The 24131-nt window shown below is 39.1% G+C and overlaps 1 protein-coding gene across 3 annotated transcripts in view; it reads left to right on the top strand.

The window, feature by feature from the left end:
• MTHFD1L (methylenetetrahydrofolate dehydrogenase (NADP+ dependent) 1 like) overlaps positions 1-24131 on the top strand; it is a 148684-nt gene that overhangs the window by 55762 nt on the left and 68791 nt on the right. For all 3 annotated transcript variants that reach the window (XM_039385704.1, XM_027733873.2, XM_039385705.1), the window contains one exon: positions 4085-4196. In XM_039385704.1, the coding sequence (XP_039241638.1) occupies positions 4085-4196 (112 nt within the window). The remainder of the gene's footprint in view (positions 1-4084; positions 4197-24131) is intronic.

Here is a 24131-nt window from a genome sequence, read left to right as displayed (position 1 = left end):
TTTGTTACCTTTTGAATACCTGTTGGCTTTCAGGCTAATATGAGTCACCTATCCAGGAATGGAGATCTTCAGCTTACGTAAATGTTTTCCAAGATGGTGCTGTGCTTTGGCTGATGTCCTGTTGGACTGTGTCATTGCTCTTGTGTAGAGATGCAGTGGCCTACTCTGTTACTGCCTGTGCTGTTACTGCTGCTATTGGGCCTCAAGCTTGTATCATATTCCATTTTGTGACTGAATACCTTTTATTATTTTTAATTATTTATCTGAATAGATTTGAGAGGTGCTAATTTTAATAGCTTCAGTTAAAACGAAAAAAAAAGAAGGGAATAAGGAGGATACTGTGAGCTGCACACTTGAATGTTCTGTAGTGATCCGCTTGTGTGTTTAGAGCCTAAGGGTGAAGTACCTTCCTAATATCAAACCTAAACCTCCCCTGACACAGTTTCAGGCCAGTCCCTCAGATCCTGTCACTGGCCACCACAGAGAAGAGATCAGTACCTGTCCCTCCTCTTCCCCTCACAAGGAAGTTGTAGACTGCAATGAGGTCTCCCCTCAGTCTCCTCTTCTCCGGGCTGAACAGACCAAGTGACCTCAGCCGCTCCTCATGTGGCTTCCACTCAAGGCCCTTCACCATCTTTGTTGCCCTCTTTCAGACACTCTCTAGTATCTTAATATCTTTCTTATACTGTGGTGCCCAAACCTGCACACAGTATTCCAGGTGAGGCCACACCAGTGCAGAGCAGAGCAGGACAATCCCCTTCCTCGACCGGCTGGCGATGCTTTGCCTGATGCCCCCCAGGACACGGTTGGCCCTCCTGGCTGCCAGGGCACTGCTGACTCATATTCAACTTGCTGTCGACCAGGACCCCCAGGTCCCTTTCTGTGGCACTGCTTTCCAGCATCTTATTCCCCAGTCTGTACGTACATCCAGGGTTGCCCTGTCCCACGTGCAGAATCCAGCATTTTCCGTTGTTGAGCTTCATATGGTTGGTGATTGGCCAACCCTCTAATTTGTCGAGGTCTCTCTGCAGGGCCTCCCTGCCTTTGGAGGTGATGTTTGAAAAGTGACCAGCAGTGATTGACCTCAACACCTGCAAAAACATTTTCCCAGGGGACCTTCCTTACTAATTCCCTGAACAGCCTGAAGTCTGCTCTCCTCATGTCCAGAGATGAGGTTTTGCTGGTATTTTTCCTCCTGTCAGCAGAAATTTTAAACTCGATCACTTTGTGGTCGCTGTGGCCAAGACAGCCACCAGTCTCCACTTTGCTGAGGAGATCCTCTCTGTTGACAAACAGCAGATCAAAGAGGGCATCTTTCTGAGTCATCTCCCTTAGGACCTGTTCCATAAAGTTGTCGTCTAGGTTTTTAGGAATCTTCTGGCCCAGGTTGTACCAGCTGTGTGATGCCCCCAGTTGATTTCTGGCAAGTTGAAGTCCCCTGTAAGGACAACACAGAGAACACCAATGCAGCTCAGAATGTGCTGTGGACCTGTCCTGCAAGTAGGGTGACACTGTTCACCAAAGCAGGTCTTTCAGATCACTTTGGTTTTGGGAAATGTCAAAAAAACTGCCAGAGGAGATATCTTCTGGGTGACTTCCAGCTGATACTGACACTTGATTTAGCATAGTTTGTAAGTCATAGTGTCTGTGGGTAGCAGCGCCTGGAAGTAGCCGTTGCAGAGACAGCTGCACTCCTCTGTGATCTGGCCATGAGCCTGTAGAAGGGAATTGTGTTAAGCTGTGGAAGTCTGAGGAGTTGCTTCTAAGGGCCTGTGAAAGGGGAATAGAACAACTCAGTAGATTTGCACCAGCTTTATATGTATGTCTGCATGCACTGGAGAAGAGGTTCAGAAGGTCCTAAATCAAAAAATACCAAATGCCAGTCCTGCGTGGAACTGAACTGGCAGCTTGTGTGTGTGCATTTTAATTTGCTGGTTTTTAAAGCAATTTCTTGGTGGGTTGCTTTCCATCACAACCCTGCTACTCTGTCACCAGAAATGCCGCCTGAAAATATTAGTGATTGACAGTGTTTTATATGCAGGAATGACAGTGAAATATCAAAATGAAAGATGTGAGACACTCCACCTACAATAACTGCAGACTTTAGTAGAGCTTATATCCAGTGCTGTAGAATTGAGATTACTTTGTTTGGAATGTACATCATGATTTCATAGTGTTTATCCATGTTTCTCATGACACATTTGTTCTCTCATCAACTGATCCCTTAATGTTTAGCATTTATTTATACCATGAGTAACAGAGCAGCTGCTCTATGGGACAACTCTTTGTAGTTGCAGGCTGGCTGCTCTGGGATGGTTTGTTGTATTACGTTTGAAGTGCCACTCACAGTAAAGATGAGAGAAGGATGGTAATAAGTATTATAAACATCCTTCTAATGGCCACATAACTTCAGATATTTATTGACATTCTGGGTTTATTTTCTTTTACTGAAACTTGGATAATAAAATTTTCTGTACTGAAAACAGTCAGCAGAATGCATCTGTTTGTTTCTCAGTATAATTTATTAAGAGCATAGCAAAACTAACTGGCACTCTACAGAGTAGGACAGATGGACTGACACAGTCACTAAGCTGGCCTGAGAAGACATTGTTGTCTGTGTTCCAGGGTGTGCCTGAGGTCCTGCTAGAGTTCAGTACCTTCGGTACCCAGACTTTACTTTTCTGCCAGGATTGCTTATGTAAAAAAAAACATTCTAAGAGGTCCTCCTTTTCTTCTGGTGGATTTCAGAGCTCCAGGGGAGCATCTGTCCATGCCAGTGATTTAGTAGTGTGTTTGGATTTTAAGTTAGTGGCAGGAGGCCTCTTGACTACCAATGGATCCTACTGTCTAAATTTCCTCCCTGTTTGTGTTGTGTGGATGAACTCTTGGAAGCACAATTGCACAAGGAATGTTGTGGGAGACTCTTCTGGCACCTCTCTTTGCACAGCTGCCACAGTATGGGCTCAGCTGCCCTCTCACTGGTTGTAGTTGTGCTTCCGTGCATCACATATGCCCATGTGTGTTCTGGGCTCTAGCAAGACCAGCCCTGTAATTGCATGCCACAAGAAATTATGACTTGGAAGACTAAAATTAAATTTAGTGACTAATAAAAGATAAATTGGAATAAATCCTATAGATTTGAATCTGGTAGCTGAAACCTGCAGTCTTATTTATTTGATTGCCAGAAGCGTAAATACTGGATTAAAGTAGAAGTAAAACTTAAGTTTTAGTACAAGGTTGAGTGGAGAAGTTGTGTAAGTTACCTACGGGTTTAGCTACTGTCTGTTACCTTTCTATGAATGAAGCAGGTTCTGACATCTAGGCCTATCAGTGAATGAGGTCTGAAGCATCCGAGATGTATCTAGAACCCCTAAATTGTCTAACATCACTTCCGTCCTGTATGCACTTTGATTTAGATATCATGTTGATTAGTCTGCAAAAGTATTGAGGTTTTTACCTAATGTGCTGGTTTGGGCTGGGATAGGTTTAATTTTCTTCACATTAGCCAGTATGAGGCTGTGTTCTGGATTTGTGCTGAAGACAGTGTTGGTAACACAGGGATGTTTTTGTTACTGCTGAGCTGGGCTTACACAGACTCAAGACCTTTTCTGCCTCTCACCCCAGCAAGGAGGCTGGGAGTGCACAAAATGTTGGGACGGGACTCAGCCAGGACAGCTGACCCCAACTGACTAGAAGGATATCCCATGCTATATGGCATCATGCTCAGCATATAAAACTGTTGGAAGAAGGAGGAAGGCAGGGACATTTAGAGTGATGGCATTTGTCTTCCCAAGTAACCGTTACACATGATGGAGCCCTGCTTTCCTGGGGATGACCTGCCTGCCCATGGGAAGTAGTGAATTAATTCCTTGTTTTACTTTGCTTGTGTTTGCAGCTTTTTCTTTACCTATTAAACTGTTTTTATCTCAATCCATGAGTTTTCTCAGCTTTTGTCCTTCCGATTCACTCCCCCATCCCACTGTTGGAGAAGTGAGTAATGTTGTAATGTGGGGCTTAGTTGCTGGCTGAGATTAAACCATGGCATCTATTCACTGAATTAATGAATATATTTTTTATTATTCAGGGAACACCAGTATTCGTTCACGCTGGACCTTTTGCTAACATTGCACATGGAAATTCCTCTGTTTTGGCAGATAAAATTGCCCTTAAATTAGTTGGAGAGAAAGGATTTGTAGGTAAGTAATTATTTGGTTTATTATGTTATGATTTGTTGGTAAAATGGCAAACAGTGATGTAAGTGAATGGAAAAATTAGCAATGAAAGGTAAGAATTCTACTTTATTATTAATATCAGCATAAAATAATCTTAAAATGAATGTGTAAAAAGCCAAAAGCACTTCTTTTACCCTGCCCTTTGTCTCAAGTGATCCTATCACTATGTTCGAGACTCTATAAGGTGGCTGAACCAGTCAAATGACTGTATAGTATTGAAAGAGTTGTCCTGTTGTTCATTGTATTAGTATCCATTTGACCTCACTTGATAACCAACAGAAACCATTCCTTTTTCCTGCTGAATTATTTCTCTGCCAGTTCAGCAGACTCAGCCAAATAAGAAGTCAGATGACCATGAGCCAGTGCAGAGGAACAGCGAAGGCAAGGTGGTTGAAGAAAGAGTAATACTGCCTCATTTTGGTGGCTGTGAGCCATTAGGTTGGTCCAGCTGCATTGTCAAACCTTGTCATGAGGCCCTTAAGTTCCCATAAAAGCATTTGGCTGGGCGGATTCTTTTTATATTAGGAATTCAGCCTGGACAAGCAGCAATACACATATAGAACTTAGGGTTGCAGGCAAAAAAAACTTGTGAATGAACAATGAACTAGCTTTAAAAATTGTCATGTGTGTTTAAACCTTAGAATTAATAAAATAAAAGGAGTGTTGCTGCTTTGCAGTTGTAATGACTTTGCACTGCTGCAGCCGTTCTCTTCTGTGTTGTGAACACCCAGATTGGCTTCCATTAGTCCTAAAGCTGGAGTTCGAGTATCTGTGAACAGTGCTCTTGAAGAGATGCAGTAATGTGAAACATGAGGTTTCTAATGCTAGCATGCTTAAACTAGTAGAGAAACATTTATGTATATGCTTATGTCATACCTTTGCATTGCTATAAATGACATAAAGAGGACCAAATAACTTGAAAGTAAGTTTTTTAAATAGAAAGTCTGTTCTATTTAAATTCATTGGTAATCATAAAAAAGATGAGTTGTTTGCATTGTTATAGAATGTGTATACTTTTTGTTATGATACAAATCAACCTATATATTTACAGATTGAGAATAGAAAGGTTTCTTATAAGAAGTTATTGATTACTGAACAAAAATAGAGAAGGAAATCTTAAAAAGTAACAAAAATTTAAATAAAACAAAGTAAAAATAAAGGATTGAAACCTGTAGTAGATCATATTGACTTTGAAAAAAATCCCAAAGAAATATGTCACTTTGGTATTCTCTGAATAACAACAAAATGGGTATACAAGTAGAAATTTTATTATTCAATTATCTTGAAGGCTTCTTCTTTTTAAACAGTACTTGATTGGTTTTCTATTTTACTTGTTTATCTCTATAGAAGTAAGTTTCTGCTCTCCCTAAGCATTCTGTGCCTTGAATTTTTTTTAAATCCTTGGGTTTTTTAAATGGAGCAGCAAAATTCACACAATGATTTTTAGATCCTTGTTAGGATATTTTTAACAAAATTAGTTCTTAGAGTCAGTTTTTGCTAACGTCTGCCATTCTGATTCAATATAATTTGCAAAGATTGTTGCATATTTGCGTGTGATATTTTTTTAGCAAAGAGTATTCTTGGGAAAAGTTTGATTCAGTATTCTGCTCTCACTTCCTCTGTTGAGGTTGGAGTAGCTAGGAAAATGCTGACCTGTGTAAGAAAATAGATCATTACTGTTAAGGTGATGAAACATGAGCTTTTCAAGGTAGTCTGGGCACATGTTATGTGTTTGCATTTCCTTTTTTAAATGCACGATCATGTCAAGGGAAAGGGTTGCTTTTTACAGTGTTAATGTTGTACAACTAAAGGGTCTGTTTATTTCGCTGTAATATAATCAAACATCCATTCAAAGAAGAACATTTTGCATTCTGAATACATTTATTTAATGGTAATCAAATTGATATTTCAGTAAACCATGTTTGTTGTTCCATGGCTCTGTGGAATGAGGCCTATAAGCATTTAGAGTAACTAACGTTTTTCATAAGCCTGGTGAAGTGACTTTGTTTCTGCAGTGAGCTATCTTTTCAAGTGAGAAGTCTGTTTTGTATCACTTGAATGAAAGTATGTTGGCAACAGTCTGGAGTCTTAATACAGGTTTTGGAGCCTGAAATATCACCTCGGATTTGGATTCCCTTCCATTCAGCGTGTCCCTCAGGAACTAAGAATGTATCCTTGCATTTCTTGCTTTTTTTTGGTCTTACCCACCTGTTTGTCTTTAACACACTTTTCTCTTTTATTTGTCTTTGGCCCGAGTTTCTCTGTTGGGAGACAAAGCAGCGTAGCTTCAATAGAGTAAAACCTTTGTGCATTGCCAGTTAAAGGCTCTTGTTCAGATTTTATTCTACAGAACACAAATCCCTGTGAAACTGATTTCAGAACAAGACTGCCTTTGCTCTGTGGAAGAAGGAACTTCAACATGATTTGTAGATCCTTGTTAGATTATTAAAAGCAATAGTTCATAGAGTGGCCTACTTAAATAAACTTTGCAGATAGTCACAAGTGTAAATGTTTGTTCTAATGGTTGTAATTACTGTAAGCTTTATGGTTTCAAAAAATACATTTATTCTGGTAACTAGTCAGAGCATGTGGGCAGAGACCACATGTAGGACTCACTGGCTTATTAAATACTGTCCTATTCTACCCTACAAAACTGGAGTCTAAAATGACAGCTACGACGTGTCCCACATTGAAGGTTCCATCCATACAAACAGAGAGCCCAGTTAATGGCCAAGAGAGCCTTGTGAATTCTGCGCGGCAAAGCAGTTAGCAAGAAACTCCACTGCTTTCCTGCTTAGTGTGGAGTTTGCCTGAACCCATTATGGCCATTGAAACTGCGTGGGGAAAGCTGATCCTGCAGTTAATTCAGACAGACAGAGTGCAGGCCAGCTGTGCTGCAGTTGGATAACTACCTGGACAAGTTTAGTTACTCACTCTTCCTAAAAGTAAAAATTTTCACTGTTCCACATTTCCCTGGTCACTGTTCTCATGCATTGGATCTGACACTCATTAAATCTTGTATGAGCGATTAGAGTTCACATTCTGCCATGTAGGTTACTTGCACAAGCTCATAAAAGAACCTAAGAGGCATTAGAAATAGCATAGGGTAGCTGGAAGAACCATGTGGCTGGGAGAGGCATTTTAGGGAACACAGACTAAGAGACTGGCTCTCAGCCTTATGCAAGTGCATCCAAAGCAGGAACGTAAGATGCATAGTCTGCAATTAAATTAATTTCTTGTATAGTAGAATAAATATCTTAATGTATGTGTGTTATTTCACCATGAGATGGGATGATGATATATAAATCATATATATAATCTCTATATTTATTGGTTTATTTATTTAGTATTTATATCTATCTTTAATTTATTCTTTTATTTTTTACTTTTGCCATAGTTATTTTAGAGCAGAATCTCCTGCTAAGTTTGTAGACTATTAAGGAGAATAGCGTGGCTTGAACTTGCAACACAGTTTTACAAATATAGACTTTTTAAATTTTCTGTCCTGGTTTAAGCACCCTCCTTCCTCCTGCTGCTTGTTTACAGTCCTGTGCAACCCCTCTCTTTCACCAGCACACCTGTTCATAGCTTATCCGTGTGATAAGCTGAACTGGAGGGTTCATCTTGACTGAAAACAACTACAACAAAAAAAAAAATCTCTTTCCTTCCCCCTTGCAAGACAGTGTTTGGGCAAACAGTTTTGTGTGATGGGGGAAGATGAGATAATGTCACATAAGATGGTATTTTAGCTGAAATAAATATTTATAATATTATAGTCTCATTTGGAGGTCTAAAGTGCCAGTAAAGCTACTGTGGATGCACTAGCTAGTCAGACTAAGCCTGCATTGCCAGAGCAGTTAAATCTGTCTCCTTTCTCAGCCTTTGCTCAACTGTTTTTGCATGACATCCTGGCAGAAACCTATTGCCCTTTTTGTTGGCTTACTTTTCTGCTGACTTAACACAGAAGCAGTTCAGCCTAGAGTCACAAAAACACCAGAGCTGGTGCAGGAGAGGGTGAGTTGGGACAGCCAGCAGTGAAAAACCAATCTGTCATGTAGATCCCACTGTTTGTGTGCCATGGCCAAGGCAAAAAAAAAAAAAATCCTCTCAAAAAGTTCTTTTTAAATTTGTTTTTAAACCTTACTTTCTCTCTCTGGCCTGCATTGCCTGTTTCTCTGCTTGCTCTGCAGCCTAAATTGTAGCATGCTGTGCCTTTTGAGTAGTGTCAAGTAGCAATAATGTAGACAGTCTGTTTTAAAAAAAAAAAGTAAGCAAAATTTAACCATTGAGGCCTGTTGTGAACTCTCCCTAGTTGAAGGCATTCCCTGCTTCAGTTTCGGGTATCCAAGTGAATCACAGGCCCTCATTAAGTTTTAGATAGCTTAAGCCTTTTCGTGCAGCTTGTTCTTTCTCTCTTCCCTGAGCCTTGTTGCTACGTACTGACAACTGAGCCTTTTTCTCTAATTTTGGGTTCTTGGTACGAGTTTTGCTACTGAACTTTTCATGCAATACCTTGACTGGTTTGCACTTGTTTGTCTTGTCGACCTTTTACTGCTTGGGGCCAGTTTCCCTGCAGATTCCTCCCCACCCTTGCTGTGAGCGAGTGTGTCCCATTGAGGACGGGTGCATGATGCAGGCACCCCCTGCACTGGAGAGCATCCTTGCTGATGGCCCGGGAAGTGGTACCCCGGGGAATGTTGAGTGTACCCATCATCACAATTGCCATCAGAGTTTTGTGGTCTCTCACACACCTCTTTAACCCCTCTGGCAGCAGCCTGAAATCTGTTTCTGGCATTTCATTTTCCTTTTGTATGAAAGGTTGCCTAAACTGGCCTGGTTAACTAATTCTATGTCACTTGGTTTTGAGGCACCTTAATTCTTAAACAGTGAAGAAAGTTGACATCTCAGCAGTGGCAGGGAAAGGAGCTTGGCATTAGGGCTGAATCCTGTATTACAAATAAGTGGGGAAGTATATATGTATTTAAGCAATTACTTCCTTTGAGTTTTTTATTTGTTTTGTGATATTAACCTCTTTCATTCCTCTTTTGTTCTTCCTCACTTCTCTAGTGGGAAGTAGCTCAAATTCATGGCTGATCCATAGAAGTTGTTCAATACTGAAGACCACACCTGGTGTAAATTGCAACTGAACCCTAAGCCTAACAGCATCTTGTGCTGAGGCTGAGGTGCCCAGCCCCATAAGTGACCCAGATGAAAAAGGTGTGGAGGGAGTAATGTTGGTGCAGTGCTGTGCTACCCTTAGCATTACTTTTGCAGCTCCTGTGTCCCTGAAGCTCTAGGTTTTGTGGCTCTCTGAACTCAGGGCTGTCCTGAGTTGTATTTGTCAGTGTGTCAGAAATTATTGCAGTACACAACAGATTGTCCCATCCATCTCTTTAATCCCTTGAAGGTATTTCAGCTGAGTATAGGAGTTGTAAATCAGAAGATAAGTGAAGCGTGAGTATATTTTTGGAATCCTAAACCAAAGTTTTTCTGAAGTTTGTTTTTCAGGTTTGGACTTCATTTTTGGTAATTGCTTTCTTTCCTACTCCTAATAAGCCTGTTGCGTTCAATGCCGAGAGCATGCTGTGCTAGGCAACTTTGTCCTTGTGGTGTATCAGGTGACAAGAGGAGGATTATTGCAAGCTATTGGTGACTTTCTTAAGAAAGGTTCACTTTCTGTTTCTTTCTTTAGTTGGTGCACTTGGTGTAATTGGAAAGAATTTGTCACTTTTTGAATGGTATAAACTCAAGTAGAAGCAGTAAATTTTTATAAGCTAAGTAATTGACTCTTTATTGTGTTGGTACTCTTGTTAGAGTAAACTAATGATGCTAGCTACTTTATCTGTTCAGTACATGAAAAGTTGTGTTTCAAAGAGTATCCGTTTCACATACTCTGAGCAGACATTGTATAACAAGTTTATAAAGCACCTTATAAAAATTGTATGTGTTTAGTACACTAAGCAAATAATCTTCAGTAGATTTTTTTCAACGTCATAAGACAACTCAATCCATTTTTCAGTAGCAATCTTTTTCCAAAAAAGGAAGTAAAGCCCAAATACTTTGGCTAAACTTCTTTTGGCACCAGTACCCTATGGGATATTATTATATTTAAATGTTGAGTTCAAGGATTTATTTTCATATTTTTTCTTTGCTTGATACCATTAGAAGGGGATTCCATGCAGTGATCCTCCAGAAAGCTTTAATTTTTAAGAAGCTGCCCAGCATCTTTCTGGCTTGTGTTATTTAATCTCTGACCTCTTAACTCTTATTTTCACAAGAAACAAAATGTAATGTGATTGCATTCCAATATTTTGCTCTTTGAACAATGTGGTTTTTCTTGCTAAAGGAGGGCTAAGGTTTCATGGTACAGGGTGATTGACTGCTTTATCAGTGTAGGTGTTATTTGCCTACTCTGCTATCTAAGTACTACAAACTAGATAAAGGATGTTCAAAACTTTACAGTGTTTTCTCTGATCCCATTCATAGTGCAGCTGCTCGAGCAGCTGTGCTGGGAGCAACTGTGATGGTGATGGGGGAAAGGAAGATGATACTGTGTTAGTTGGTATTGCTGCAAGGCTCTTAAAGTCATGGTTTAATAATAACATGGGTCAGTGGTACCACAGACTACAAAATAAGGTACCATTACTGCTAGAAGATCTGCAAATCTGTGCCATTCGCTTGTGAGTGCTGATGCCATTCACATCCTAGGTGCCCTTTTTATTTCTTTCTTCACAATTGCTGAGGTAAAAGTAAATTCCATTTCTTTCACGTGTTGTAAAGTGGAAACAAAAAAATCATCATCTTCTCCCTTCTGCTTTTAAAATCTCTTCTTCTCCCTTTTGCTTTTAAAATCATAGCAAATTTTCTTATCAGTGAGCAGGAAAGTCTTCAGAGATGAGATGTAGTGCAACACATTTTTCTTCACTGACAGGAAGTCAGGGTTCCTGAGAGCTGAGCTTACTTATTGCCTTGTCACAAATAATCTGGATGCAAATCATGCTTGCTTATGGATTGCTTCAACTGAAAGTCAGGTGACAATGATCTAAATTACTTTCTATTGCAGAAAGTGCTTAAAACAGTCTTGAAATAATTTATGAATTATCATGTCAAATGAGAATCAAATCTTTTCTTATATCTTTGTACGTTCAGAGTCCTTGAGAAAGTTCTGGCTCCACATTGTCACTGCATATTTCTTTAAACTTTTTCTTCTGACCTTTAGGATACATTGCAAAATAAAACTTTTCAGAAGTATTGAGTAGAAGAAAGCTGTCCTGAATGTTTTTATGTGTCAGGAAGCATTGACGTCAGTAGCACATGTCACTGTATTTCAGAGTTTAACTAATTTGGAATCTTATAAATTATGCAAAAGTAAACTCAAAACTGAAAGTTGGTATTGATTGTGAACTACTGACTTATTCTAACCCATATTACACTTGTCATAAAAAAGTGGTGTTTTGCCAATTCAGGCGAGGTGGTGCTGTTTTGAAGACAAAACCTCACAAATTAAGTACTGTGTTGTGGGATTTTACCTTCTTCCATTTTAAAAAAATTATGTCTAGAAAGTGTTAGAAATTCACTTGACATTTCCTTGCTACAAAATGTATTGGTACATGTTTGTTCCCAAATCTACTGTTTATGTCCAGAATTATGAGGGGTAATTTACAGGAATAAAATAATATATGATTATAAACCATCAACCATTTAGCATGACTTCTCTGCTTTATCTGACAAGCATATCAGATGATCTTCAGGAACTGACGGGACTGTAGTTTGAAACTAGCTAGGATTTTTAACTCTTGCTGCTGGTAAGCTACCTGGGTTTCCATGGCCAGTTTGGACTCATTTGTTCTTCTTCTGTAATACTGTGTTACAGCTTTGTCTTCTCTTTCTCAAGTGATAATTTTTATACTGTCTCTAACTATTCAAACACACACTTTTTATACATCACTGTGATTGACTTAATACTGCTAGGCTCCCTGATTCTTCTCTGATGTTTGCAAGTATGAAGTTCCCAAATTGTAGGTCATATTTTTATCCTTTTTCTCCAATGGCAGTAACTCTTTACCAATAACTTTCATTCTGTTTCTCTTCATTTCTTCCTAAAACCACAGAAACTTTTTCCTGTGTGGTATTCTTGTTCCTCTCTATGATAGCAATGCTTTCAAGCTTTGGTATTGCCAATACACTCTATCGGTGCTCCTCAGTCTTTCTAATGAGGTGGTTTAACAAACAGTAAATGAGAGCCCTCAGGCCAGTTCTCTCTCCTGTCCCACAGTTCTTCTGTTATGGCTGCCTTTTCTTCTCTCTTAATCATGTAGTTACCATTTTCTTCTAACCTTGCTAACAGACTCCTTTGTAACAGGCTTTTTTTCCTGAAGGCCAACTTCTTGAGATGATGTCACATTTTCATTACTGGAGAAAGCTTTGTATCTGGCATAGCCTGCCTCCAGCAGACAAAGGTTATATTTCTTGCTTATTTCAATTTATTTTTTTTTAATTATTCTTTTCTTAAAAATCTGTGAAAACCATCAAGCCTGTAGTCACACAGATTTCTCCCCACTCCTCCTACATTACTTGAAAATAGATTTTGATACTTTTCAGGTACAAGGCACCAAGAGAAAAGGAAATTATTTGAAATGTTGATACAAACTTTATGGTTTGGGGTTTTTTTCTTCTGAGATGTTGGAATTTCTGATTCACTTTCTTTTAAGAGTAGTACATCCAGCTCTTGTGTACTTTGTGGTTTTTCTTAATTCCATCTTTAATATATCACAGTAACCTCCCTTTATTAGCTACTAGTTTTTAATTTGTGGGGCTGAAGACCCTTGCAATTTGCTTCCATTTCCTTTGTAGGCTCTGACACTCATTCTCTGTGTAGCAGCTCGCTCTGTCTTTTCCTTTCCTTTAGAGCCTCTGTAATTAATAGTGAAGCATCTTCTACTCACCAAGTTCACTCTGTAGGATAGCAAAACTGTGTGTTTGACTACCTTTCCTCCTAGTGGAGGAGGAGGACCAGGAGTTCTGGCCTGTTCTCAGGCCAGATGTCACATGAGAGACCAGACATTTTAATTCGTACATTCAGAGAAGTTTGCATTAATGGATGAAGTGATTTCAGTATGAGGAAAGCAATTCAAAAAGTAATAATGACATGAAAGAAAACAATTAAGAGACACCATGGCCTTGCCACAGTTATTTTCAAGGTTTTTTTGAAATTTTCCTGGTGGGTAGATGCTACTCTGTGCCTCACTGACAAAGGAATTAAATGTTTTTCTCACAGACTAGGAGATGTGATGCGACACGTGTGTGTGTCAGTTGTGTGCAGAATGAAGTGTCACACCATAACAGAGCTGGCTGGGTCAGAAACAAGCGGAGAACTGGACACACGTAACTTAATTGAGAAAGCCCTGTTTTCTTCTCTTCATATGGGTTTTCAGAGTAGAAGGGAGTTGTAACGAGACAGTGTTTGGGATGGGATTGTGTGCCTCGGGAATTTGCTATGATGATGATGTGGAGGCAGGAAAGGCAGTGTAAATGTTCCTGCTGGCTGGCTCTTGAGAAGCTGGTGTCTTGAGGTAACCTGTCCTTTCTCTTCTTTCTTGCCCAGTAAAAGATAAAGAGACAAAACTGCTGAGTCCATCACTTGTCACCAGCAGCACACAATCTCTGATGGAGAGCTCCCGGTCTGTTGCGTATCTGGCACTGTAGTGCGTGTCAGGAGGCATACATCTTACTGCCACCTCTATCTTTGACTAGCTTTCTGGCCTTAAGCAAGTAATTTCAGCCTCCATGCCTGCATATGTAATCCTGTTCTTCTTGATGTGTTTATTCAGTTTATAAACTTTCTTGGGGGCAAAAACTGTCTCACCATAACAAATGGGGAGATGCCAAGCACTACATTAATAGGAGCTTTAAGGTAACAGGGCTTTTGCATAGCAGCTGCCAATACTTAAACATGCATCAGGAATTTACTTACAAGCTGACATGGTATTTTAATGTCCTATATGCTGACCTTTTCTGCAACATGTTAGAGCTTAACACAACTCTTTCTTCTGCCAATGACATTCATAAATTAAATGGAGTGTACAACTGTGAAGGGCTATCCATTATTCTCAGTCTCAGGATAGCTACCCAGAGGTAAAAATAGATAGAAAGGGTCTGTCATTCATTCAGAAAGTAGAGGCACTGCCCAGTTCCTGATAAATAAAATACCATTCTACTGAGCAGAAACTGATGACATTGCAACTTCTGTCCTGTTTATTTTCCCTTCCTTCCCCAAGTTAGCAGTCTCACCTAGCGTTAAAACTTCCAACATGTAAGAAGCAGTTCCTTTTGTTCTTTTGTTACCTACTGGGTGTATTGCTTTTATTTATAAGAAGAAAAGAACCAGGGGTTAAAAATATGCAAACACTAAAATACCATGTGTGCTAGGAAGTCCTCTTAATTCATCACTTGGCAAAGGAAATAAAAACAGGCTCCATAGCTAACAGCATTACTTTTGCTTAGGGTTATTTGGCAGAAAATCCATCATCCTCTCTCCGTTTGTAAGTATTTCGTATTGACTTACACCCTTTAGCAAGGGTCAGCAGGGCAGAGTATGCATAAAGAGTTCAAGTCCCATTTCAAAGGCCAAATTTTAATTTTGGCAGATGGTTTATTTTTAATATCAGTTGCAAATGTAAGCTCTTTATTAGATTTTTGTTTGTTTGTTTTACTGACCTTTTGATACTGAAATCTAATGTTCCTTTTATGGACAACTTGTATAAGAATTAGGTTTGTTCAGATATTTCCATCATGTTGGGAAAAATAGTTTTTGGGTTTTATTTTCTGACTCATTGTTCTGAATCTACAGGCAGAAGTGCTTTGTCTTCTGAAAACTTTTATGATTAAAATTGTTAATAGTGTACACATATGGAGGGGGCAATGTTTGATTATTTGCTTTGTGTATTTACTTTTAGGATGGTTGACTTAAATCTTCATGGCTCCAGAGAAGTCAATACAAATGTGAAATGTGGAAAGGACATAAGTACATGTATTTTTGATAGTGGTAATTATAGTTGGCAAAGTTCTAATATCATTTAGTACAATTTTATATTTTGTGGAGTTGGTTTTCTGTTTTCCACTAGTATTCCATAAACACATGCACACTGAGAGCCCAGTTAACAGGTGTTTCAGAAAGAACTATTTAAAGCTACATTTTCTTATTCGGAATCAGAACTCTGCAATGTTTTCTTCTCATCCTGTGCTACCCTCTCAACCAGCCCAGTTAAGATAATGTGGTTTAGGGAAAAAGTTAAGGTGTGTCTTTAGATGTTCCTGGAAGAAAAATGCTTGTGCAGAGCATTCCAAGGATTTTATTTACAGATGTTTTGTTTTGCCTCAAAAATGTTATGAAGTACTCTATGAAAACACAGTATAAAAGAAAAATACTGTGATTTCTCTGAAAATATGCTGACTTTAAATTGTTGGTTTGGGTTTGGGTTTTTTTAATTTTCAAGCAACAAACTACATGTGTTATTGTGTGCTGGGAATTTTAAGAGGAAATAGTTATTTCTTTTTGAAAACACTAATTAGATTGCTTACATATCTGACCTTATGACTTAGTGGGTCATTAGCTTTAAAGAAAAATTCAAGAATTCATGACTAGGGATATAAATTTGTTTCTAAACTGTTTTTAAACATGTTAATTAGATTGCAAATAATGCCAGGTTATGTATGGCCAGTATGATTTGTTAATGGAAAGAGTGTTACTTTGGCAAATAGCCAAAGTGCTTTTGAAGGTCAGATGTTGATGATATTTGAAAGTGTTCAGAGGCTGTTCTCTGATTCTATAAAATAATACGTTAAAAGACAAGATTAATATCCTAAATGGCATCTCAGGGTCAGTTTGCTGCTCTGACCTTGTAATTTAATTTTTGCAGTTTTATAAAACTGCTGTTTAATTAATTTGATTTGATTGAGAAAACAGATTAGTTTCAGATACAGTAAGAGAAAATGTAGGTTATAGCCTTTTTTAAATTTTGGGGGACCTTTTATATGGTTGTTCTGTTGTTGGTCCCTTTATCCTTGATTTTCTATGCTGACAACTTTACTGAACCTGACAATCTCGAACTCTTCAACTGTGCTTCCTACAGTAATAAGGCACATATTTGTAATGTATCTTCAGCTTAGCTCTGGCTGCAAGCTCTGAGTGGGAATGAAGCTTCAGGGACAGAGCAGATGCTTTACATGCATGAGGACACAGCATCTATGTGCTGCCTCCGTCTACTGCATCTCAGAGCCTCCCAAGAGAGTGAGTAAGAGCTTCATAAATCAATGGTTGCAGGTTCAGCTTTTCCTGGAGCCCATTAGGAATTCAGTGTATGGTTTGGTGTTCTTCACTGCACGAGGAGTGAGAAATCACAAAAATGTGGGGGAGGGCTAAGGATGATAGAGTAGCTGAGATGACAAGATGATGGGCAATTATGAAAAAAGAATTAATAATTTATAATCTGTAGTAAAGAGGGATCAACTAATAATGTAGAAATATTTCAGAAATGGTAATGAGTAGTTTGCAATGGCAATTCTGTTGCCTTGATTACATAAATTGTGTTTAAGTGAAGAAATTCACAATAGACATTAAAGAATTGGTCTATCCATGAGCAGCTGAAAGGATTTTTCTTATAAACTAGCAGAATTATGGTTTGATTTGACTTTGGTTTTGATTGTGTTCTTAATTGGGAAGTTCCTGTAGGCAAATCCTTCTCTATGTGTGATTTGTTGGTGTGTGTCCTTAGTACCTTCTCTCTCCTTAGTCTGTAATTCTTTCTATAAGATAGGTTACACATGACACATATATAGTCCAACAGATAGTTATTTTCCACACCATTTTTTACCAGTTGAGCTCTTTTTCCTTATCCAAAAAATTATAGGGAAATAAATAAATACATATGAATAAGTTTGACACAAGCCATCAATCTTACACTTTGAGTAACAGTTCAAATACCAGCTTTGTACAGTTTATTTTAAAAGTATAGACGATTACAGCTAAGCTAATGCCTACGTCTGAAAAGCTTCTATGATTTCCAAAGTTGCTTCTGATGCATTTCCCCATGCATGAGCTATTTCACGAAGTCTGTGCAGCACAGTGGGCTTTACATGCCTGCATCTTTTACCCTCCTCTGCTCTTTTGAGGCTTATGCTGCATGTTCTCACCACTAGGCATTTTTTCCTGTCTCCCAAACTACTACTAACAGTACCCAGTGTTTTCTGTCTCTATGGAAGGCCTTCCTGTTTATTGATATCTTAAATTTTGTATGCATTTGATAAACCTATTACACTCTGTGTAGTGTAATTTCCACTCTCACAGACCTCTCCAGATAAGCCCTTGGGATGGTCTTGTAGAGTAATTTACGGCCTTTGCATCAGATTTTTCCGTGGGCCATCAAGACAAACTGCTAGTGCAGGGAAATACTCTTCTTCCTGGGGATATGTAACAGGAGATGCCCTTTCCCATGTATTTCTAAAACATGGCTCAGTAGTTTTGTCAAGAACGGTGTTGGTGTCCTCTCCCAGACCAATCATGAAAGGAAAGCATTCTGTCTCCTAGCAAAGACTAAGTGGAATGAAAGAAAACCAGAACCTGTTTGTCCTCCTAGGAGAGGGATTCACTACATGTTTACACTGAAAAGGCAGTGCCTAAGTCATGGGCAAAATCATTATCATAACAAGCAAGTATTCCCTAGGATTTTAGAAGGGCAAGGTGGAGAATACTTCTCAAAGTATGTGCCTCGGTAAAGAGCGAGGGGGGAGTTTTAACAGGACTGGAGCCCAGGGCGAATAGTTGCATGCATTGTGGGGTAGGCTTACACTTTAGTGATTGATGACTCTGTGCCTGGCATGCTTCGGGTGATTGCGCCAAGTGACAGGAGCATTGATCATCACAATTCAGCGGCGGCTCTTTGTTGTGTGGCATCCGCCGCAGCCTCAGCCAACACTACTCTTCTGCTGTCCATGCACAGATGCTTTTGTTTTGTGATGAGAACAAGGAGAAGCGTGTGTGGTTGGCAAGGTGTTTTCCTGACCTCATGGCCTCTCGCAGCCATTCGCATCTGAAGGCATGCAGGAGTGCATGAATGCTCACAGCCCAGCATGTGGTGGTGGTGGGTTAAACAGATTTTGTCTCTGAGTTGTGATAGGCTGTGATGGTAGCTTGTATGGCTGCAAAAAATTCTGTATTCATCATTCACTACCAGTATGATCACTCATTTCCTCATTGTATTTCTGCTGCTCTTTAGAAAGTATGTCATCTTCCAGGGCATATACTGAAATGATGTTTTGTCTCAAGAATAAGATCTTTTGCATTCCTTCTTTCCTTTTTTTACAAAACAGTGCAATATTGTTGCTAAAGCAGTTGTTACTTCATGACCATTTGATGAAGCGGTTAGAACTTTACTAGGGAAGAAATTTTCAGGCTCTCTGCCTGCCTCTTGAACTTAGTGTTTTCCAGATGCTTGTAACATAATTTCTCAAAGCATGTTTAAAGTCCGGTTTTTTTTCAAGGGGGGTGTAGGAGGACCCAAAAACTGAGAGCTCAACAGAAAGCACTTTCACTTCAGTGGGAGGTGTACTTGTGGCAGGAGCTTCAGGCAACTAGATTGTTTAAAAGTGAAAGTAAATGAAAGTCTGATAGTGAGATGCACAGAAAGAAACATAGTTTAAGTGTGATGAGATTTATTTTAAGCCCTTAGGGTAATACTGTGGGTACCATAAGTTAATCTACTATTTTCAGTTGCAGAATTGTAGGGGAATGGCCGTAAATAAAGATCCATCAGTGATGCTGTTAATTATTCCTTCTACACAACTCTAAATAAAAAACTGGTGAGGTTTTAATTTTGTAATCAACCGAAGATTAATAATTCTTTTGCCAAAGGCCATGATGATCTTTTAAGTATGTAACGAAATTGCCTTATTCCTGTGCCATTAATTGTGCTCCATTTAAAAAATGTGATCGGTCATCTGTCTTATGAGCAAATGATACTCTGTTACCTCAAAAGGAGACGTGCTATGAATGGTGAAAGGATGCAATCTAAAATCCACAGTTCTTTTGTTTGAATTTTTCTAGTTAATATTGTGACAGAAGGAGGTTACAAAAGTATATATTTGGTTAGTATATTCAACTATGCATTGCAATTCATGTCAGGACCCACCACTTAGCTTACAAGCTATGGATCTTTACATGAGTCTAGGACACAGGAGTTAAGAGAAAGTGACTGTAAAACCCCGCAGGCTTAGCAGAGGGATTCAAAGAAACATGTAGCCCATGAAGCCACATACAGCTCACTTCATTTCTATTAGAATGACTTGTTTGTGGCTTGTAAGAACATCTTCAGGTTTTTAAATCTCTAGCAATAAATCTAAATAATGAGTTCATTACTAGCGAGCTGCAAGAAAATGTCAAATTTTACATTCAAAGTATTGGAGTATGGTTTGACAAGGTGGCTAGGGATGAATTAAGTTTTCCACTTTTGAAATGCGTCTTCCTTCCTTCCCTTGCTTTTGCTGCTTGTTTGAACATGTTCAGACTTGTAAGTAAGACTTGTCTGGTCTTACTTCAGCTGATTCAAATATAGCCCAGAGGAAAAATATTTTTTTTTCTGAGTTTTTGTGTGTGTTTGTTTTCTGTTTAGCAGATTCCAACAGTTTACCTTCCAATTAGATGAATGCCAAAACCTGCAGGAAGTCTGGGCAGCAGGGAAGGAGCAGAAGAGAAAGGTGGAAGACTTATGAACAAGAATTAGCCCTTCAGCAAGGCAGGGTGCTCATTTGATTCAGACACAGTGTAAAACCATGCCCTAAATTGGTGCTTTGTAGGCAAGAATCACTGCAGCTGCACTTCTGTATATGTTCAAGATGAGGAGACAAGCAGAGCTGTGGAGATGTGCAGAGCATGCTTTCTGTCACACAGTGCTATCCCTGTCAGCTCCTGGAGTTTTCAGTTTGATTCCCACCCTAAATTTAAAATCCACCATCTTCAGCATACATATATAAACAGGCCTTTAACACCCACAAAGAGGAATTGTATCCTTAATTGTCAGAGAATTGAGATTTAAGGGTTTTCTTCCCCTGTCCAGCTTGTACTACATAAATGAACTTTCTGCTAGTTTTTTTGTCTATAGTCTGGGAATAATCTGTATGAGTCATTGTGCCTTTTCTTTCGTTTAATGTATGAGATGCTCTTGGAAAGTTAGCAGCAACTGGTATTTAAAGTGAGTAACTGTGAGAGGTTATGCGGTAAACTTCAGTTTTTCATTTAAAGCTGCTCTACATTTCAGTGTTAAAATTAATCCCTTATGGAAAAATAAATGTTTCCAAGCAAAAGATTGAAATAACTTGTTATGGGGTCCCAAGAGAATGAACACTTAATTTAAGTGTATTCCTGGGAGCCTAGTTTCCTGTGCAGCCCTTGCTGCCAGGAGGCAGTGACTGTCAGTGGAGGCCTGAGACTCTTGGCCAAAGGAGGTAAGTCTCCTTTGAAGGAAGATAGTGTGAATTGACTGCTGCTGTCATGGGTTATGATGGCAGGGTACTTGGATGTAAATCTTTGTCTTCAGCTGACATTTTGTTTTTGTGAAGAAGCTGAAAATTTCCAGGAGACTTTTTTTCCTCCAAAGAAATTTATATTAGGAGAGGTTGCAAGCTGTAGACCTTCAGTACTGCAGCTTGGAGGGTATGCAAGTGGAACCAGAAACCTCATTTATAGCATATTTCTCTGGGGATGCTTGTGCAGGTGGGCTGCTCTCTGTCATATAATCTGCTTTCTGAGAATAAAGTTTATTTTGGTCACAACTTCTTGTGGAAGAAAACCCATTAAATGTGTGAACCTTTTGTCTTAAGAAGCCAAGACTGCCATATCTGCTGGTTCAATCAAAAGCGTGGATTGATGGTCAACAATCAAAAATCTCCAGTGCCCAGACCTCTGCAGGGCATGTACTGCCCTGGCACCTTTCTTTAGCAAAAGGTGAAAAGTACATATTACCTCCAATTAGCTTATGGTCTGTTAAACTAAGCAGCAAATATTTTTCCAGTTACCTTTTCTTCTACACCTCAGAACAACAATGTAAAACTTTGATAACCAGTGCAAAGTATTTTCTTCATGGCATGAAAAATGTTCAGCCTTAACCTATTCATGTGTCATTTTCTGCTGAACTTTGTGTCCAACAGTGGTAGCAGAGAGTTTCCTGCTACCAGTTTTTTGACATCTGAAAATGCGTCAAAAGAAAAATGAACAGGAAAACTCCCTCTGTTAGGAGGTGGGGGGCAGGGGGGGGAGGAAGAAAAGGGGGAAAAAAGTATCTGTTACATTCCAAAATCAGTCATAATAATGAAAGTTCACTCAAATAATTGCCAGAGTCAGAATGGACAAACATCTGGCTTATTCATCCCTAGCTATACTAACAAAAATATGATATCCTGTTAGAAAAATCACTGATCGTCCTAGTTTATTTTGGCAGTTTTGCACCTTGGTATTTTTCCCTTAAATAAGAATGTATCAGTACTTTACAGCTAGCATGCCTCCAGCTCCAGGTTCACAGTTCATGTGCTTCTGTGACTTTGAACTCTTCTTTTCCTGAGTTTACCAGCAGACAGCTGCACCAGAACAGAGATGTTTACATGTGGGGAGTAAATGGCAACTTGCAGCTCAGATTTTCCATTTCCTTTTACATTGTTCAGGAATCCAGGCTCACAATTTGTGTCCTAAAGCTTTGCATCTGACTTGGCCTTTCGTAGTACGAATGTTTTATTTTGACATTGATTTGTTGATAGAAAGGGCTGACTAGGGAGAAGCTACTTTCACTAGAAATTACCCTCAGTATACACGAAGTTCAATTGTGGGTGAAATAGCTTTTTAAGAAATATTCTAAACATCACTTTCTGTAAGGCTTTCAAGCAATATGTAAATGTGAGACTAATGTGGAACCACTTTATGCAGCTTCAGCGTGATAGATGTATTTTTAGATGGAGAAAAATTACATTTTTATTAAGAATGATGATGAAATCTGATTAACTGCTTAAACCATGACACTGTCTATTTAAGCTATTGTCATGTGTAGGTGGTTCCCAGATGTGCTTGGCAAGGCAGTAATTACATGAAGGAGGTTGTGATAATTATAAACAAGAAACAAAACCATCAGAGTGATTTGTTCACTTACCTGAAGTGGAATTACAAACTCCAGTGAAGAGTTCGTTCTGTCTTTACACCACCCGACAGACTTGTCTCTATTGCCTAATTTAATATTTATGGGCTTTTCCTTTCCCTTTTGTACCTAATTTTGGTATTTTGGGTTCAGGCTCTGAATGAAAACTATTGATGATTTTGTAGCAGGAGTGAGTGAAGTAGATGTTATGTCAGTGATCTGTAGAAAGACTTATTGTGTGTTGTGTTTTGCCTACTGTTGTTTTGAAACAAGATTCTGCGGTTACCCTGATGTGTTAGAACATGCTAGCTTTTGGTCACCCTGCGTGCAAGTTTGATGAGAACAAATTATTTGACCTTATTGGATCATTTTGGTGTAGTTTACTTCTGATATAGATGTGTTTATTAATTGCTAGGTTTAACCTATGGCCCACTATTAAAAGTAATGTAATGGGAGTGCATTGCTGATACATGAAACTTTAATTTTTAAACTTCATTCCCAGTGTTCCTTATGATACTTGGGCTCTAAAATTGAAGTATAAAATCAAACAGCAGAGTATTTGTAGAATTAGGTTTTGCCCTTTATATCACCACACAGTGAGAGAATCCCAAGAGCCCTATTTACTGAAAATTACATACAGAAAATAATCTTTTAGAACTCGTCCAGATCATCGTCGAGTCCTGTAGGTGCAAAAAGGGGATTCAAATGCAAAGCAGGGCCTGCAAGTGTAATATCCCTGATCTGAGTCTGCATATGTTTGCCATGGGGTTGTGTTCTTAGGCTGGCAGTGCAAATACCTGTGTGTCTTCTGTGAGCTCGCTGAAGGCAAATCAGTTACCTCTTTACTTTTATTAGAACTGCTTTAGAACTGTGTGCCTGGGAGATGAAAGCAAGCAGTTAACATCATGCTGATATCTATTACAAACCTCCTACCTGCTTCCAGGGCAGCAGCCCAGGTAGCCATGATTCATAGGGGGGGAAAAAGGCCACTTGGCAGGGGACAGGATAAACAGACATCCATGGAGGGGAGCTGAAGCTGGGCAAAAACTGTGTATGCAGGTAGCAGTGGTTGTGTTATAAACTTTTCTTCAGTTGAGGTACACAACTGCTTAAGTAAACGTTTGTTACCCAAAATCTATGTCAGGTAACCTATAATCTATAATTGTAATGTGTTGACAAAGTATATATGAGAAATCATAACCAAAATAAATGGCCCAATTTGTGTTGTTACATTTAAAGTGATTAGCTGGTTTATCTCATGATCTCTAAATGTAGACTAGCTTGAAACTTCCTATTCATAGTCTGTGTTTTTCATTGGTGCTTTCATTTGAAAGCAGGAAACAATCTGAAAGTAATTGTATCAAGTGTTTCAGCACAAAGATTTTAAATTATAATAGCTTGGCATATTATTCTGCCTTCTTACTATTCCTTGGAGGAAATAAAATGGAGTTGCAACTTTCATCCAGACAGCTTTTCTACTACATCCTGTTTCCTTCCGCACACTGGAGAAAGCACTGACGTCTCCCTTTCCTCTGCTTCCAGTGAAAAAATTCCATTCCCCATGTTGTAGCACACACTCTGGTGGAAACTGGTGTTGTGTTAGCTTTTCAGATGTCAACACAGCATTTAGGTTTTTTTAGGCAAATGCACATTTTACCCTCCCTATCAAAGGAAAGCATTGCAGAGAACAGACGAATATGCACAGCTGCTCAGATAGGTGGCCCCC

The sequence above is a fragment of the Pipra filicauda genome, unplaced genomic scaffold (genome assembly GCF_003945595.2).
Source record: "Pipra filicauda isolate LSUMZ 115617 unplaced genomic scaffold, ASM394559v2 scaffold42_size3861933_pilon, whole genome shotgun sequence".
NCBI classification, from domain to species: domain Eukaryota; kingdom Metazoa; phylum Chordata; class Aves; order Passeriformes; family Pipridae; genus Pipra; species Pipra filicauda.
This window is presented reverse-complemented; position numbering and strand designations above follow the sequence as displayed.